This window comes from Cnephaeus nilssonii (assembly GCF_951640355.1).
Source record: "Cnephaeus nilssonii genome assembly, chromosome: 6".
Taxonomy (NCBI): Eukaryota; Metazoa; Chordata; class Mammalia; order Chiroptera; family Vespertilionidae; genus Cnephaeus; species Cnephaeus nilssonii.
In genome coordinates this window covers 39,742,470-39,761,927 of record NC_137077.1, presented here as the reverse complement: position 1 = coordinate 39,761,927, position 19,458 = coordinate 39,742,470, and the positions used below count along the sequence as shown (strand labels likewise).

The 19,458-nt window shown below is 37.1% G+C and overlaps 1 protein-coding gene across 3 annotated transcripts in view; it reads left to right on the top strand.

Annotated features, from left to right (window-relative positions):
• Positions 1–19,458, top strand: part of ABCD2 (ATP binding cassette subfamily D member 2) — a gene marked incomplete at both ends in the record, with an annotated part of 50,941 nt that overhangs the window by 16,812 nt on the left and 14,671 nt on the right. For all 3 annotated transcript variants that reach the window (XM_079774527.1, XM_079774526.1, XM_079774525.1), the window contains 2 exons: positions 2,378–2,523; positions 17,355–17,500. In XM_079774527.1, the coding sequence (XP_079630653.1) occupies positions 2,378–2,523; positions 17,355–17,500 (292 nt within the window). The remainder of the gene's footprint in view (positions 1–2,377; positions 2,524–17,354; positions 17,501–19,458) is intronic.

Here is a 19,458-nt window from a genome sequence, read left to right as displayed (position 1 = left end):
AAAACAACAACAAACATTTGGAGAATAAAATTTAACAAATGTGGAAATTCTTTTTTTAACATAACTTTTATTGATTTCAGAGAGGAAGGGAGAAGGGAGAGAGATAGAAACATCAGTGGTAAGAGAGGATCATTGATTGGCTGCCTCTTGCAAGCCCTGTACTGGGGATTGAGCCCACAACCCATGACTTCCTGGTCAGTTGTTCAAAGCTCAACATGTAGCCAGCTGAGCAGGGAATTCTTTATACTTTATACTCTCTGTATCCTAAATATCAGAAAACATACTTAAATATGAATGTAGTAAAGTTAAAGTCTCCTATTATGACTCAAAATGCGTTACATTACTGAGAATTCCTAACAGAGAATAACCCTATTAAAATATTTTGTGAATGTGTCTTTTGCTATGGCGATACTTTTAAAAACATCATTTGTGAAGTATTTATGCTTCTACAACATTTAACTTCCTTAGTCCTCTTTCTAGTCAAAGAGCACAACAGATCACAGATTAATTCTTTCTGGGTTTTCCCCAGGATTTTCCTTGAACTTTATTGGATCAAGATAGCATTTTAGTTTGGCTACAATTAAAGAGAAAAAATATATCTATTTTTTTTTAGAAAAAAAAATCTATAGATTTTGTAGACTCAAGCTTGCTTCTATCTTATATCCTTGTGATGGTATCTTTGCTGCTTAGAATGCTCTTCCCCCAGATCTGACTAGTTGCTTCTTGTCACCCAGGCTCAGCCAAAATGTTACCTCCTCAAAGAGGACTTTTCTGACCACCGAGTCAAAAGAAGCCCCCACACCAGATTCACAATGCCACCATCTTTCCATAATAAATTGTCCTCTTTTGCTGTCATAATAGCATTTATCTCTACTTAATTTTTTGTTCATGTTCTTATTATTGTCTTTCCCATTGGAATGTTAAGTTCTATGAGAACAAGGACTTTGTCTTGTCCAATCTTGTATCCACTGTGCCTAGAAGAACGTCAGGCACATGGTAGATATTCAATAAACATTCAATCAATGTTTGCCAATGAAATGTCTAATTATTTAGACAGAATATGAATCTGAACCATTTTTGCTTTACATATACTTACTATATACATTCCTAGTTCCTTTATCTAACCTCCATCCCAATCCTTCTTTTTTCTTTCCCTTCCTCCCTTCCTTCCTCTCCCCACTACCTTCTTTCAACAAAAAGATTTCAGCTTATGGTATGTATACACAGCAAATGAGTTAAGGATAGACATTGAAATGGTTGGTCCCTTATACTGACATAATGCAAGTTATATAATGCTCTTTCATATTTGAGTTTTTAATATGATGTATTCTACATCATTGATACTTAGATATTTGTATCCATACTATACAAAGATATATCTACACACATACTGTAGTTTCTTTCTCTCTTAATTTCATACTATATTCACTTTTAAATCACTAATTATATTGTTCTTAGAAGTAGATGAAATTTTTAAATGGTGTTTCTTTTCCTTGTTCTTCACAATACACTTTAAATACCACACTAAGACAACTTCCCAATCCTACTGAGTAGAAAGGCAACTCATGATATTTAAATATTTAAATGGTAAATAAGATGAAAGATTCTAAAGAGAAATGTCCGATCGATAATGGATAAATAACTTTTGTTTTATTGTTATACCTATATAACTGTGTATACATACACACACACACACACACACACACACACACACACATATATATATATATATGTTTTAATGTATCCCTAGACATAAGACTAAATTACAACCCTCTTGTTTTCCTCTGTCTTGGTTTAGTAAATATGTTTTTTTTGTCTGTGAATAAAGCAGAACTGAAATAAATTTATCTCTCTGATTATGAGCTTTTGTGATTTCTGTAACATTTCAGACTGCTGAAGTACAAAATTAAACAACCCAGCTAGCTCTTAGAATAACTGTGCTTTATAACTAATAACTCCAACTGACAAATACAATGAAGTTGTATTTTCATTCAATATAAAGTTAAATAAATATTAATATAAATAAAATGAAATTGAATATATTTTAATTTAAATTTTAACAGTGACTTATTTTCCATGTGGTTATGTTTCTACATATGTGTATAGTATCTGATTACAAGGACCCAATTAAAGTTTTGGAAAGCCAAATGCTCTGTTCAAGCAGATTCATTGTCTTTGAGATTCATTAATTTATGATACTTTTAGTTCAGAGCATAATTAAAGCCAAATTTGAGACTGTTGATTCTGATTTATTTTTCTTTGATTCCTTGCCCATCCTAGGTTATCATGTGTTTGAAAGTTTGTTTTAAATAAATCACTTTTAAATGCTGCCAAAAAATTATTATTTTGCAGTTTGTAATTTTATTTCTTACTTTAGGTACAAGAAGGAATGCATCTTTTGATAACTGGTCCCAATGGTTGTGGGAAGAGTTCTCTCTTCAGAATTTTAAGTGGGCTTTGGCCTGTGTACAAGGGAATCCTCTATAAACCACCTCCCCAACATATGTTCTATATTCCACAAAGGTAGGTAAAATTTTTTATATTACAAGAAATAATTTTCTTTACTTTTTAATTCTCTTGATTCCTTGGGCTCTTCAGTTTGTAATCTTTAAGCATGTTTCACTAGAGAAGCTATTAAGGAAATAAAACTTCAATTCTAAAAGGGACAATACCACTTTCAGGACAATATCACTTTAACATGTGACTGGATATAATGAACATTCAAAGGCTATAGATGTTAATGTCAAGGAATAGCAGGCTAGTCCAAAGAATAATTAGATCACCTTCGATGTCAGATTATCTCTTCTCACAGAAAAAATAACAGTTGGATATTATACTAATCTTTTCATCAAGCTGCTTTCATTCATATGTCTAAAATTGTTCAGTTATGTTTAAAGAGCCTCTATAAAATAGTTTTTGTTACATTTATGCTATGTGATTAATGATTTGAAAATATGCAAAGTAAGCATAGAAATATTAAAAAGGAACATGATTTCTTCTGAAGTCTTTAGTCATCTTCATAAAAAATTTAAAAATATCTAAACGTAAAGTTATACTTGCAAATTTGCATCATTCATTGTGAATAAGAGCAAATGAAATCTGAAGAAGAGGTATGCTTTATACTCATCTGACCCAGTAATTTTTCCTTCTATCCTCACCCTGGATTAGGTAGATAACACAGAGTACTCTTATTATATTAAGAGGACTATTGTGTGGAAGCCAATAGAGCACCTAGGGTATAGTACCAGAGAAAATATAAATGTTACATGATGTATGGTGCTATCACATGTCTCCTTTGCTCCTTTTCCTTTGTCAGAAAGCGTTTGTACCATCCTGCCAAAGACACGGGTCTAAATTTTAGACCATATGTTATAGTTAGGCAGATGAGGTTTTGTGGAACTTTTTATTTAAAGTAAGATCTATGGTAGTAGCAGGAAGCTACCTGACATGTAAGAAAATGAAGAACTGCATTGGCAGTAAGAAAATATTGAGTATAAACAATATCATGGATACTCATGTTTAACAGAAAATAAATGACCATCTTGTGACACCAGAATCATATTATCTTTTTGTCTGTACCTTAAAGTCCTTTGGGAAACCTTCTGAAGCAGAAAGCTAAATTATACCCCCAAAGTTTAAGTTTCAGACATTAATGTGTTAAGTAAACTGATTTTAATTTTTTATTTGAGTAAAATATTGTTATACTATAGAATTCTACTTTCTTAATAAAATTATGTACATAAATCTTATGTTTTTAGCTATTTTAAATTTCATATGTAAATTAAAGGATACAGTTCTCAAATATAGCTGTGACCTAAGCAATATATGACAGTCAAAGACATGGGAAAGTACATAATCCACGAAAGTCATCCTTCAGAACTGAAGGAGAAATAAAGACTTTCCCATACAAAAGCTGAGGGAATTTGTTCACTAAACCTGCCTTACAAGAAACACTACAAGTTCTTCAAACTGAAATGAAAGGATGCCAATCAGTAACATGAAAATATACAACATACTGATAAAGGTAAACATATAGTCAAATTCAGAATACTTTAATATGGGGGGGGGGCTTAAAGAACAAGAGTATTAAAAATAACCATAATGAGTATAATTTGTTAATGAATACAAAATATAAAAAGAAGTAATTGCCACATTAAAAACATAAAAGGGGGAGAGTAAAATGGTAGAGGTGTTTGTATGCAACAACAATTAAGTTATTGTAAAAAAGACTGTTATAAGATGTTTTATACAAGCCTCATCGGAATCATAAATCAAAAGCATGTAGTAGATTCACAATAGATCAAGAGAAGGGAATCAGCACATACCACTACAGAAAATCACCAATTCACAAAACAAAGCTACAAAGAGGAAGAAAGGAACAAGAGAACTACAAAATAGCCAGAAAACAATAAATGGGATTAATAATTTCTTAACTCTAATAATTACTCTAAATGTAAATGGACTGAATTATCTAACAAAAGGCATAGGGTGGCTGGATGGATTAAAAAAAACACAAAACACAATTATATACTACCTACAAGAGGTTCACTTCAGCCTAAAGGACAAACATAGACTGAAAGGGAAGGGAAGGGAAGGGATCCAAAAAGATATTCTATGCAAATAGAAACCAAAGGAGAGCAAGGAGAGCTATTCTTAGACAAAATAGACTTTAAGCCAAAAATGGTAACAAGAGACAGAAAGTCATTATATAATGATAATGGGATCAATTCATCCAGAATATATAATAATTGTGATATATATGGACCCAATATCAAAACACTTTAATATATTAAGCAAATACTAACAGACCTGAGGAAAGATCATTGGGGGCTTCAGTACCCCACTTTCAACATTGGATACATCATCCCAACAGAAAATCAACAAGGAAACATTGGACTTGAACCACACTTTAGACAGAATGGACCTAACAGACATATACAGACGTTTCATCCAATAGCAGCAGAATACACATTCTTCACAAGAAAAAGCATTTGAAAAAATACAACATGTTTCCATGATAAAAACTCTCAAAAAAGTGGGTATAGAAAGAACATACCTGGATATAATAAAAGTCATATGCCACAAACCCACAGCTAATATAATACTCAACAGTGCAAGGTTGAAAGATAGGAATAAGACAAGGATGCCTACTCTCACAGTCTTATTCAACATAGCACTGGAAGTCCTAACTGGAGTGATCATGCAAGATCTACACTAATAAAAGAGAAAATGCTAATTGACTGTACCTTCGCTACGCCCACAGCCATTCAGAGCAAGTATGCAAATTAACCCAACAGAGATGGCGGTTAATTTGCATATGCTGAGGGTGGGAGGAGTGAAGACTGAAGACAACATAGAAGGAAGAGGGAGGGAAAGCAGAAAGCAAAGTGGCTGCAGGAGGGAAAGCACGGGCAGGGTGGGCGGCGGGCGGTGGTGGGGGGTGGAGGCGGGTGGCAGCAGCGGCGGGCAGTGGCAGCGGGCAGCGGAAAAGTGCGGGGCGGTAGTGGAAGGGAAAGCACGGGGCAACGGTGGCGGTGGGAGGGAAAGCGCAGGGGGGCGGCGGCTGCGGGAGGGAAAGTGCGGAGGGTGGGGAGGCGGGGGCGGTGGGAGGAAAAGCATGGCGTGGGGGGTGGGGGGCAGAGGCACAGGGAAAGCGCGGGGCAGCCAGAGAAGTGGCGGTGGCAGGAGGGAAGCCTGCCGGAAGCCCTGTTCTTGCAGGAATCTTCCTGAAACGGGCCTCTAGTAAAGAAATAAAAGACATTCAAATCAAAAGGAAAGAAGTAAAATTGTCTTTGTTTGCAGATGGCATGATCTTACATATAAAAAATTTTAAAGCCTCTACCAAAAACATTTAGAACAAATTTAGTAAGTTCTAGGATACAAAATCAACATACAGAAATCAATCGTGTTTCTATACACAAGCAACAAACTATCTGAAAAGGAAATAAAGAAAACAGTCCTATTTACATTAACATCAAAAAAACAATAAAGTTCATCATAAATTTAAGGAGGTGGAAGGTCTATACATTGAAAACTATTAGACGTTAATGAAAGAAACTAACAAATGGAAAGATATCCCATTTTCATGGATTGGAAGAATATTGTTAAAATATCCATGCTACCCAAAGCCATTTATAGATTCTGTGCAATTCTAATGTCATTGTTGACAGAAATATAAAAGACAAAGCTAAAATTTGTGTGAAGCTACCAAAGACCTGAATAGTAAAAGCAATCATGAGAAAGAAGAACAAATCCAGAGACATCACTCTTCCTGATTTCAAACTATACTATAAACTTATAGTCATCAAAACAGTATATTCTGAAATAAAAAATAGACATAGACTAATGGAACAGAATTGAGGGCCCAGAAATAAACACCTGTCAGTTAATATTTGACAAGGGAGCCAAGTCTACTTAATTAAGAAAAGATAGTCTCTTCAATAAATGATGCTGGGAAAACTGGGCAACCACATAAAGAAAAACGAAATTGTTCCCCTATCTTATACCACTATTAAGAATGAACTCAAATTGATTACACTTGAATGTGAGACCTGAAACCATAAAACTCTTAGAAGAAAACATAGGAAATAAACTCCTTGGCATTGGTCTGGGCAATTATTTTTTGAATATGATACCAAAAGCAAAGCAACACAAACAAAAATCAGTAAGTGGGGCTACATCAAACTGAAAAGCTTCTGCGCAGCTAACGAGGCAATAAAAATAAAAATAAAAGAAACAGTAACCCACAGAATGGGAGAAAATATTTGCAAATCTTACGTCTGGTAGTGGTTTAATATCCAAAAAAAATTTAAAAAGTCATATAACTCACATTAATATGTATAGTGGACTATTCTTCAGCCATGAGAAAGAAGGAAATCCTGCCATTTGTGACAACATGATTGAAATTGGAGGACATTGTGCTAGGCAGAATAAGTCAGACAAAAACAAATACTGTGTGATATCACTTACTAGTATATGTGTAATCTAAAAAAAGCAAACTTGTAGAAACAGAGAAATGAAACGTTAATACTAGGGTCTGGAGAGTGGGGGTAGGGAGAGATGTTGATCAAGAGTTAGAAGATATATAAGTTCTGGAAATATAGTGCACAGCATTATAATTATAGTTAACAATGACATATTATATATGTGGAAGTTATTAAGCAAGTATATCTTCATGTTCTTACCACAAAAAAGAAATGGTAATCGTGTGAGGTGATAGAGATGTCAGGTAACATTAGGTGGTAACCATTTTGCTATATATGTGTATCCAATCAACATGTTGTACGTCTTAAATTTATATAATGTTATATGTCAATTTGATCTTAGTAAAATTGGAAAAATAAAGAAAAATACCACTGAACTGTACACTTAAAATGGTTAAGATGCAAATTTTATGTTATATGTATTTTACTACAATTGTTTAAATGGGGGTCGGGGTCGTAAGAAAGTGCATAAATCCAGTCTTTGCCCTCAGAGAAACCTAACTGTTATTTTGCAACAGACATAAATCACAGGGAAATTTTACTTAGTTATGAAATTTACTCTTGCCTAAGCAAAAGGTCAACTACAACTTAGTTAAGGAGAAAAATAAGAATGAAAAGTATTTTTGAAGACTAACAATGTTTCTTAAAATTACTGTTAAAAGTCATTTTATCTTGATTATATAGCTTTGGAAACATGACAACGTGTGCTTATGTTTAGAATCTTATATCTTGCAGAAAAGCATAGAATTTATTTAAATGTACATGTAAACTAAGTGTCTAAATGTAGCATTTATTTTCATATTCCAAAAACTGCTGAGTTTTTTAAGTAAATTTGAAAATAATCTTATAAGTTTTTATTATTTAAAAGGAAGCTGCTACAACCTATTTCAAAATATTTGTCAGTATCTAATATTAAAGATTTCAACTTAGGATATTCTCATTAATGAATATTATCTGATATTTTATTGCATTAATTGATAGAGTGAAATATTATTTAAATACTAGGTTGGAAAAAAAAACCTATAAATTGAGCATAGAATTGAGTCTATGTACCTACATAATAAACTTCATAAGTCATAAACAGTCTTTTATTTAAAAAAAAAACCCTGATTTTTCCTTTTTGTGATTGAAAGACTTCCTTGTAGAAAATAGATCCCTTTATGCAGTAATTAAATATACATTAAATGTTATTTTCATCAGGTAAAAGTGGGATTTGTTAAAGTGGATTTCTAGTAATGTCATGCACTGCACAGAAGAAAAAAGTAAACTAAGGGGAAAATACTCTAATTAAGCATATTAGGCCACTTATTTATTTATTTATTTTACCATATCTCTAGAGAATGGTTCAGTTTAAAAGCTGGGAAACCTGAATTCCTAAGAAATTATGAAATCATTTTAGCAATGTTAATAATGAGAGCCAGATAGAAGAAATCTGGGCCATAGTTCAAGAATACAATTAAAAAGTTGTGGTAAATGAATTAGTTTCAAAACAGTTTTATTTTTCCTCATCTCATCTTCATTAATGGTTGCATATGACAACTACTGGAATAGTTCATAAGTTTGAACAAAGAAATATTTCATCTAAAAAATAGATTTAGCCACTCTAAATCTATGGTAAAATTCTTAGTCTTGCTCAGATATCACTTTAAGAAATATTTTTGCAATTTCAGGCTGTTTGAGACTGAATTTCCTAAGCAATGTGACTGTACTCTTGAAACTGATGATCAAAACTCATTATTCCCTACTGGCCTCAGGAAAAGTCTTCCACATGGATACAGATCTTGGATTTCTTTTGTTAATTCTTGGTGCAATTTCTCTGACTTTTCAACTACCTACGGGTAGACTTAAGATCTTCTCTTAAGTCTTAAGTCTCCACTAATTTATGGCTCATTAGTCACTTAGTAATTCCCTAGTATGTCTCTGTCTTCAGTCATGAAAACCTCAAAAGCCCAATCTTTTATTGAGTCATTTTGTTCACCTGCTATCAAAATATTATTATTCTAACACTCACCAAAATGAGAAAATGAAACATTTGTTAGTGGTTGGGGGGACCGAGAGTGTAAGAGAGAGAGGGAAGGCAGGAGAGAGGAAGAAAAGGAGGAAGTGATAGAGGGAGAATGGAAGGGATAGAGGGAAGAAAGACAGAAGATAACAGGTGTTTACTCACAAAAGGTAGCAGAGTCTAGGGTTCCCTTTTACTGCCCCCCCCCCTTTTTTCTAAATCCTCCAGAGGATCATCTTCATACATCATATATCTCTTCTCAGAAAGCCTTCAGTTGGGCACCAACCCATCATGTAATTCTGTTCCCATATTGATTATGCTCTGCATAAGTAATCTAAATAGAATATTTTAAATAATTAAATTGGAGTTTAAAGGAATTAGAGATTTTAATACTTAGAGTTACGCAGCAGTTCAGAACCAGGGTTATTCTTTACCAAATCTTTGGATACAAGCCCTCTGTACTCACCATCTCTTATTTTCAGATTAATAAAATAATCATATTAAAAAACCTACCTGTGATTTAAAAACCCCCCACTATTTGACCTTAAATATTTTATCAATCATAATCATTAGAGCCTCTCTAGCACTGTATTTTCCAAACATATGGGGAATAACAAACTATCATCCTTTTATAATGTACATTACTTTCAAAAATTTCTATTTACTTCAACTGTTTTTCTTAGTAAAAAGAGTTTATGACATGAAATCTTAGCTTTTAAAAGTGCCAGTATCTAATCCATGTTTTTTTTTAATGATGTAGCCTATATATTTAAAAAATAAACTGAATTAATATTCTTATGGCCTCCTGAGGTAATTGATAGATTCTAGGGCATCTTGAGCAAGGGCTGAACATCTCTGGCCTATTTTTTAAATTAATTTACAATGTGTCAAGCAACTATTGTGTGCTAGTCACTATTTTATACATATTATATGTTTCAATTTTTTATCTGTATGATAACCCGTAAGATTGGTGTTGGTATCCCTAGTTTATAGATGAGAAAACTTGGAGAGGTTGAATCTCTAGGTGCCATTCAGCTGATAAATGTTGGAACTAATATTTGAACTTGGGTATGTCTGACTCTAATGTCACTTTGTCTTGCCTGCAGCAAGGGACACAATCTCCGAAAAATTCCTATTCTCTTGCCTGACCTTGCAAGTGAATATCACCAGCTAAGGTTGTTTGCTTGGTATGCTTACAATGCACTAATATCAAGCTATTGTTTGAAAGCAGCATCCTTTTAATGCTGAGGGTGCAGGCAATCTAAGCCAATTTTAGCCTAAAGTTTAGTATAGGTACTTGGCTTTCATTCATTTATGTTAATGTGAAAGAAGCTAAATTCTTGTATAAAAGTGAAATTCCTTTAAATTAAACTATGTTCAAATCACTTTCAAATTTGAATATGTTCTTTATTCTTTCTTATTCTTCTAAAATCCATTTCTTTATAAAATTTTAAATAATTTCTCAAAAATATTCCCTTAATTTTAAAGCAGACCTTATAAAACAGGCAAATCTTAATTTTATGAAATATTAGGTATAAAAAAAAATCATGATTTACCCTGTATGTTGCCAAAAGAAGAGATTGTCTTTGCAACAGAGCAAAGACTATGTTTTGTTATAGGAAATTCAGCAGAATGGACAGAACTCTCAAGTAACACCGATAATACCAACATTGGCACAACCGCACAGCATGCAAGATGTACCTGTGGCAAATGAGCTTTGTAGATATTTTAAAACCCAAGCTTCCTTTTGAATTGTGCCTGTGTGAATGCTTTCCAAATCCAGGATTGTCTCTTTAAAGGATAGGAGACCTGTGTTATGTAACAACATGTTTAATCCACCCCAAATGTAAAATCGGATAATGACTGTTAAAGAACCAGGAAGCACATGAGATCAGAGGAAGGTTAGAAGACCTAATTTGCCTCCTTTCTCCACGCTCTTCTTCTTTTGCCTTAGATATCAGGTTAAAGAATAAAGAAGTGGTCTAAGTAAAAATGTGGAGGAATCCTAGTTTAAATATCTAGATCACTGTTTTCCCCTAGATCTCTAGCTTTTGGGGACTTATTGCTTATTAATGAATCTCTAGGTGCCAGAACACAGATAGAGAGGTCCTCTGCAGAACAAGTAGGATTCAGGCCAGCAGGGCCATTGCCTGAGTGGAATGTTGGTCTGAAAAGGCTACTGGAATAAAAGAAGAATGTGATATGGGGCTTAATCCAGGCCTACTTGTGGAGCCCCATACCTAATAGGTTACACAGACCCTGGTCTCACTGTCCCCAAATTAGACAAATCTGGGCTTCGAGAGTGGGAGTTATTACTGGAACAGATTGCCTATGTTATGTGGGAGTCACTGTTGAACAGATTTTTATAGAATATAAGTTAGAAAGGGCATCTGCATGTCTCTTTTTAAAAAACTTTTTAGCTATAAAAAGTTTCAGTAGTATTGCTGTAGCAAATTCACTTCTATTTCTTTGCTTTATACCATTAGACTCAAAGAAGTAAACTTTGCATAAATATCTTTGGACAATTGTCTGACAGAATTTAATTTATACATTTCTGTACATCCTGTGTAGTAATTGTTAACAGTCATTCTTAAAAATCTCTTAAAGGGATCTATAAACGTAAACATGATTTTCTATAGCTTTCTATTGTTTGGAAAAATGTTGCCCTTTTTTCATATGTAACTCTTCTATGGGCTAATTTTTTAAAATAGTAATGGAAAAAATCTTCCATTGCATCTAAAAGTTTTTTCTCATTTCATGAATCAACTGGAAGCCCGGTGCACGAAATTCGTGCACGGCGGGGGGTTGTCCCTCAGCCCAGCCTGTACCCTCTCCAATATGGGACTCCTGGAGGGATGTCCGACTGCCCGTTTAGGCCCGATCCTGGTAGGATCGGGCCTAAACGAGCAGTCGGACATCCCTCTCACAATCCAGGACTGCTGGCTCCCAACTGCTTGCCTGCCTGCCTTCCTGATTGCCCCTAACCACTTCTGCCTGCCAGCCTGATCACCTCCTAACCACTCCGCTGCCAGCCTGGTTGATACTTAACTGCTCCCCTGCCAGCCTGTTTGCCCCCAACTTCCCTCCTCTGCCAGCCTGGTCACCCCTAACTGCCCTCTCCTGCAGGGTTGATCACCTCCAACTGCCCTCCCTTGCAAGCCTGGTCCCTCACAACTGCCCTCCCTTGCAGGCCGGGTGCCTCCCATCTACCCTCTCCTGCTGGCCATCTTGTGGAGGCCATCTTGTGTCCACATGGGGGCAGGATCTTTGACCACATGGGGGCAGCTATATTGTGTGTTGCAGTGATGATCAATCTGCATATTACTCTTTTATTAGATAGGATAGAGGCCTGGTGCACAGGTGGGGGCCAGCTGGTTTGCCCTGAAGGGTGTCACAGATAAGGGTGGGGGTTCCCTTGGGGTGTGGGGCGGCCTGAGCGAGGGGCCTGTGGTGGTTTGCAGGCTGGCCATGCCCCCTGGCAACCCAAGGGGAGGCCCTGGTATCTGGAATTTATTTTCCTTCTACAATTGAAACTTTGTAGCCTGGAGCAGAGCCAAGCCTGGGGCTCCGGCAGCCATTTCTGTGGCAGTTAATTCACCTTCTACAATTGAAACTTTGTAGCCTTAAGCGGGTGAGCCCTGCCAGGGTGTGCAGAAAGCTTTGCTTCCCCTGTTGCCGCCGGCAACCCTGGCCTGCTCTCTCAAGCTCCATTCTGCCGCCATTTGTTTGAATTTGTTTACCTTCTATAATTGAAACTTTGTAGCTTGAGTGGAGGCTTAGGCCTGCAACGGCTATGGAAAGCTTGGCTTCCTCTGTTACCTGGGAAACCTTGCTCTCTGTGGCTGTAGCCATCTTGGATTGGGGTTAATTTGCATACTTGCCCTGATTGGCTGGTGGGCATGGCTTGGCTGGTGGGCGTGGCTTATGTAGCGGAGTGATGGTTAATTTGCATATTACAATTTTATTAGAGAGGATTATTAGGGTAAGCCATGTGGAATTGGTAATTTTTAAAAATCAAAATATCAGAATTTTTATACAGTAACCTAATATAATGATAAATATTCTTAACAAAGTTGACTTTTAAATAATTTGTATTCTCATTAGCTTACTGATACTTTGATAATTCTACTAATATTATTTTTATTAGTTGGAAATGAACACAGTCCCTGTCCTAAGAGGAAGTACACATTTCTGCTCTGGTGCCTGAAAATACCTTATCCTAAAAATATAATTTCAGTAATAAGTAACTATCTCTATTTTCAGTATTTATTCTTTTTGCTACTTACTTATTTTAAGAATATTAGAAATTACTCATGAATTGAGCACTCAAATCTTATTTTTGCTGTTCATGAAAAAAATTTGATGACAGATCAGTTCCAGCATGTACATTTATATGAATTATTAATAGCTAGATTTTATGGCTCTCAGATTGCTAACTTCTTATTACTATGGCAGCATAGTGCCTTATTCTTAAACTTTGCAAATGCTTAAATATAGTTAAATTGCAGTGAAACTTTTATCAGTATTGTTCAGAATTAAAATCTAGATGACTATGAAATATTTAGCATTTTGGGTAATGATTCCAGAGTCTCCAAGCACAGAGTTAACATTTCTGTATGCTTTTTCCTTCTTTCTACCTTTGTCCCTATTAATTAGAAAAATAGAGAATAATATAAAAACATACAATTATAAACCCTAATAAATGTCAGTACATTTTACAAAACAACCATATATTGTCGATATTTAAGTGGACAAAAAGTTAGGGAATATAAAACCAATTGCAAAAGTACCTTGAGACACTTGTAATATAATAACTATAAAAAGCCGTAATCACTGGGAATGGAATTGATCTCAGACATTTTTATTTTAACTTTACTGTTACAATGAACAGCTTTAATTATACATGCATTTGAAAGAATTTTAGATCACATAGAAAAACAACTATGATAGCTGTTTAAATAATAACAATTATTTAAGTTATAATGTGATACCTATGGGTTTACTACAGTGTTTTTTTCACAACAAATAGAGGTAATTCTGAATTTTACTTAGAGAAAGTAAATTAAAAGTAGTTAGTGTTTCTCTGTTGATAGCTACTAATTATAAGCAATCTAATTTTTTGTTGTTGCTTATACTTTGTATGTTGCATGATTCTCTTCCTGATGGGCCAGAGCAAGTAAGCTAATAACATTCTGATATGGTCATTGATCTACCTGAAATAATTAGAAGATAATTTGAATAGGTCTATATATCTAGAAAGGAAAGTTTAGTACAGGGTACTTTAATTATGTATAACTTAGGTAGGACTAGAGAAACTTGAGCTAGTTTAACATGTTACATTCCAGGCTTTTGAATTGGAAAAAGGATCACAGGCAACTAATCATATAAACATTGGATAGAGGGTCCTCCATTCCCTTGTGCTTTCAAGATAGATTCAACATCATACCACATTTTCTTGACATAGCCTTTCTAGAGGATTCCGTGTTAACTTTAACTTCATAATAATATTTTAAAATAAATATATTAACAAAACCTATTAGAGTATACTTAGTTTCTGTTTACCTCATTAAACACATAGATGATGTACTGTTTTTACCATTTTACATAATATAAAACAATGATTGAGAGAAAATGGCACTTTAAAAAAGCAATATTTGTTATCTTTAATGAATATATAATTTTATAAAATACCAGAGGCCTGGTGCATGGATTCAAAATCTGGGACCCCTCAGGGGATGTCAGAGAGCCAGTTTCGGCCCAGTCCCCACAGGCCAGGCCAAGGGACCCCACCAGTGCACAAATCTATGCACCAGGCCTCTAGTCTGTATATAAGATCTTTGGTTAATCTCTTCCCGCCCTCCTTCTCCCCGCTTCTCTATGAGATTCATCAGTATGTTCCATGTTTCCATGCTTGTGGTTTCTACTCATGTGTTGAGTGTCTGCCCCCTGGTGGTCAGTGCACATCATAGCTACCAGCCTGTCAGCCAGTCAGCCGGTCACTTAGGCTTTTATATATATAGATTTTTGTATAATTTCATCAGCCTTTTCTTTTTTTAAAAAAATATTTATTATTGAAAGTATTATATTTGTCCCTTTGATTCCCCCATTGGCCCTTCTAGCCTGCCCCCATCCCTTCCCCAGGCCTTCACCAACCTATTGTCTGTGTCCATGGACTATGCATGCATGCATACAAGTTCTTTGGTTGATCACTTCCCAACCACCCACCCTCCCTCTGCCTCCTCTCTGAGATTCTGCATTCTGTTCTAGGCTTCTATGTCTCTGGATCTGTTTGATTCATCAGTTTATTTTGTTCATTAGATTCCACATATGCGTGAGATCATGTGATACTTGTCTTTCTCTGATTGGTTTATTTCACTTAGCATAATACTCTCCAGGTGCCTCCATGCTGTCTCAAAGGGTAAGAGATCCTTTATTTTTACTGCTGCATAGTATTTCATGGTATAAGTGTACCACAGCATATTTATCTACCCGTCTACTGATGGACAATTGGACTGTTTCCAGTCTAAAAGTAAAAATTATGTAGAAAGATTCTTAGGTCACTCTTCCAAAAATCCAGTCTGACTTGGTCCTCCCATCTCCAGTAGGTAATCAATTTCATTAGTTTCTGGTTTACTGTGTTTCCTCTTGTAAATATAAGCAAACCCTTCTTGTGTTTCCCCTTGTAAAAATAAGCAGATAAATATGTGTTTTATATTTTTAATCTTTATTGTTGAAAGTATTACATAGGTCCTCCTTTTCCCTCCATTAACCTCTTCAAGCCCTCTCCCATCGCCCCCACCTCCCCCCAGGCCCTCACCACCCCATTATCTATGTCCACAGGTTATGCATATACGCATACAATATGTATTTTCTTAATTTTCTTTTATTGTACATAAAGGTCGTATATTACAGTCAGCCACCTGTACCTGCAGGTTCCACATCTGCAGATTCAACCAACCATGGATCAAAAACATTTATAAGTGTTATGTTGTTGCTCATGGGTATTGTATGTCATTATGCTTGTCTGTACTGAACATATAGACTTTTTTCCTTGTAACTACAAGGAAAACAATAGTGTAACAACTATTTACATAGAATTTACATTGTATTAGTAATTACAAGTAATCTGGAGATGATTTAAGGTATATAGGAGGATGTTTGTAGGTTATATGCAAATACTCCATTTTACATAAGGGATTTATGCATCTGAGGATTTTGGTATCCACAAGGGGTCCTAGAACCAACCAACCCCCCCCTCCCCCCCGCAGATACCAGGAGATGAATGTATAGATCAATGGTTCTCAAATGGGGATGGTTCTGTCCCCCCAGGGAGCAATATCTGAAGAATTTTTTTTATCATTACTGTAGTGGATGCTACTAGTGACTAATGGATAGAGACCAGGTATGCTGCTAAACATCCTACAAAACATGGGATAGCCCTCAACAACAAAGAAATATGTAGTTCAGTATATTCATAATGGTACTGTTGAGAATACCTGCTATACATCTACTTTTGTGCTTTTTTTTTTTGGACTTCACAATAACTCATGGAAATTATTCTATCAATTTCCAAAGGTTTCCACATCCTGTTTTTTAGCTACAAGAGGAGGCAGGTATTATAGTTTACTCAGCCAGTCTCCTTTCTGTGAGCATTTCAGTTGTTTTCAATATTTTGCAGTTACAAATAATCTGAATGGATAACAGTATGCACTTTTTTTTGTTACTGTTAGTGTTTTTGGAAGTATATCTTTAGAGTAAATTCTTAGAAGTTAATCAAAATCCAAGTGATACATTGGTTTGCCAAATTCCCTGCAAAGGGTTGTACCATTTCACACCTTCACCACTGTATGAGTGCACCTATTTCTCCAGAGGTTGGAATGAATTGCCAGGCTTTTGAAACTCTGCCAATCTGATAAGTACAAGTACAGAACTCAGGGTAGTTTTAATTTGCATTTCTCTTATTTTGAATGCCATTTTTTAAAGAAAAGTTTTGTTTGTTCACATTGCTGGGTCAAAATCTTAAATTTTATAATAGTTAACCTAAATAATATTTGATGAAATACAGACGCAACATTTATAAAATATAGCAAAACAAGCATGTGTTTCTGCTGCTGAAACTATCCAACTATCTCTTGTTAGATTTGAAATAGAACTTTATTTGTGGCTATGTTTCAGTAAATCTTTACATGAACATAGCAGTGTATTATCCTGCCATGCCCGAGAGAAGAATACTCATCACTAGGCAACAAATACAACCCTAGAAATGTGGTATGTAAAGTCTTCAATGGTGTTTTCAGACCACCAGAATGTCCACTGAGTAAACTGAAATGACGTTGTACTACGATTCTTGTGTGCTTGGTGTTTCATAGGCCATACATGTCTCTTGGAAGTCTTCGGGATCAAGTCATCTATCCTGATTCAGTGGATGACATGCATGATAAAGGCTACACAGACCACGACCTGGAATGTATCTTACGCAATGTCCACCTCTATCACATCGTTCAAAGAGAAGGAGGTAAGCTCTGTCATTCTTTTGTTTAATGTACTTAACTTTGTTTTTAAAAATAAATGGGTAAATTGTCTGTGGTTTAATTTGAATATATGCTATTATCCTATTTAATAAAAGAGTAATATGCAAATTAACCATCACTCTGCTACACCCAACCAAGATGGCTGCAGCCACGGAGCGAGCAGGAGGCTTGGGTTTCCCCAGCAATGGAGGAAACCAAGCTTTCCACACACCCTGGCTGGCCCAGGCCTCCACTCAAGGCTACAAAGTTTCAATTATAGAAGATAAATAAATCCCAGATACCAGGGCCTCTGCTTGGGTCACTGGGGGGCGTGGCCGGCCTGCAAACCACCACAGGCCCCTCGTCCAGGCCGCCCCACGCCCCAAGGGAACCCCCACCCTGATCCGGGACACCCTTCAGGGCAAACCAACTGGCCCCCACCTGTGCACCAGGCCTCTATCCTATCTAATAAAAGAGTAATATGCAAATTGGCCATCACTCCAACACACAAGATGGCTGCCCCCATGTGGTCAAAGATGGCTACCCCCATGTGGACACAAGATGACCACCACAAGATGGCCAGCAGGGGAGGGCAGTTGGGAGGGACCAGGCCTGCAAGGGAGGGCAGTTGGGGGCGATCAAGCCTGCAGGGGAGGGCAGTTAGGGGTGACCAGGCCGGCAGAGGAGAGCAGTTGGGGGGGAACAGGCCTGCAGGGAGGGCAGTTAGGGGTGACCAGGCCTTCAGGGGAGGGCAGTTAGGGCCAAACAGGCTGGCAGGGGAGCAGTTAGGCATCAATCAGGCTGGCAGGGGAGTGGTTAGGGGGTGATCAGGCTGGCAGGCAGAAGCGGTTAGGGGCAATCAGGAAGGCAGGCGAGCAGTTGGGAGCCAGCAGTCCTGGATTGTGAGAGGGATGGGCCTAAATTGGCAGTTGGACATCCCTTGAGGGGTCCCAGATTAGAGAGAGTGCAGGCTGGGCTAAGGGACACATACCCCCCATGCACGAATTTTGTGCACCAGGCCTCTAGTCCTATATAATAAAAGTCTAGGTGGCATCACGCAACATCACAAGATGGCCTCCACAAGATGGCCACCCTCACATCACAAGATGGCCACCAAAAGAGGGGTGTCCACAAGATGGCCAGCAGAGGAGTGCAGTTGTGGATAATCAGGCCGGCAGGGGAGGGCAGTTGGTGGTGAACAGGTCAGCAGGGGAGGGCAGTTGGGGATGATCGGGCTAGCAGGGGAGTTGGGGGCAACCAGGCCTGTAGGGGAGGGCAGTTGGGTGCAACCAGGCTGGCAGGAGAGGGCAGTTGGGGGCGACCAGGCCAGCAGGGGAAGGCAGTTGGGGGTGAGATCAGGCCGGCAGGGGAGGGCAGTTGCGGGTGATCAGGCCGGCAGGGGGGTGATCAGGCTGGCAGGCAGAAGCAGTTAGGGGCAATCAGGCAAGCAGGCAGGCAAGCGGTTAGGAGCCAGCAGTCCTGGATTGTGAGAGGGATGTCCAACTGTCGGTTTAGGCCCAATCATGGGATCGGGCCTAACCGGCAGTCAGACATCCCCCAAGGGGTCCCAGATTGGAGAGGGTGCAGGCTGGGCCAAGGGACACCCCCAGCCCATGCATGAATTTCGTGCACTGGGCCTCTAGTTGGAATATAAGCACACAAGTAAAGAAAAACAGCTTTTATTGCTTTTCTGTTATTGACATCCTTTCCTGCTTGTGTTATATTTCATGCAGCACACTAGGCTTTTTATTAAGTCTGCTGCTGGCACTTTAAAATAGTGCTTTTTTCATATTTGGATGTACAAGTGTCCCTGAGGCCACTGTCAATCTAGATATATGTAAAGGTTATGACAGATATCTTTTCCTGTCAAGTTTGGCTTACATTAAAATTAATAATTTGAGAGATAATTGTCATGAAACTTCTTTTTTGGTTTTAGACCCACAGGCTTACTAATACATTTTTT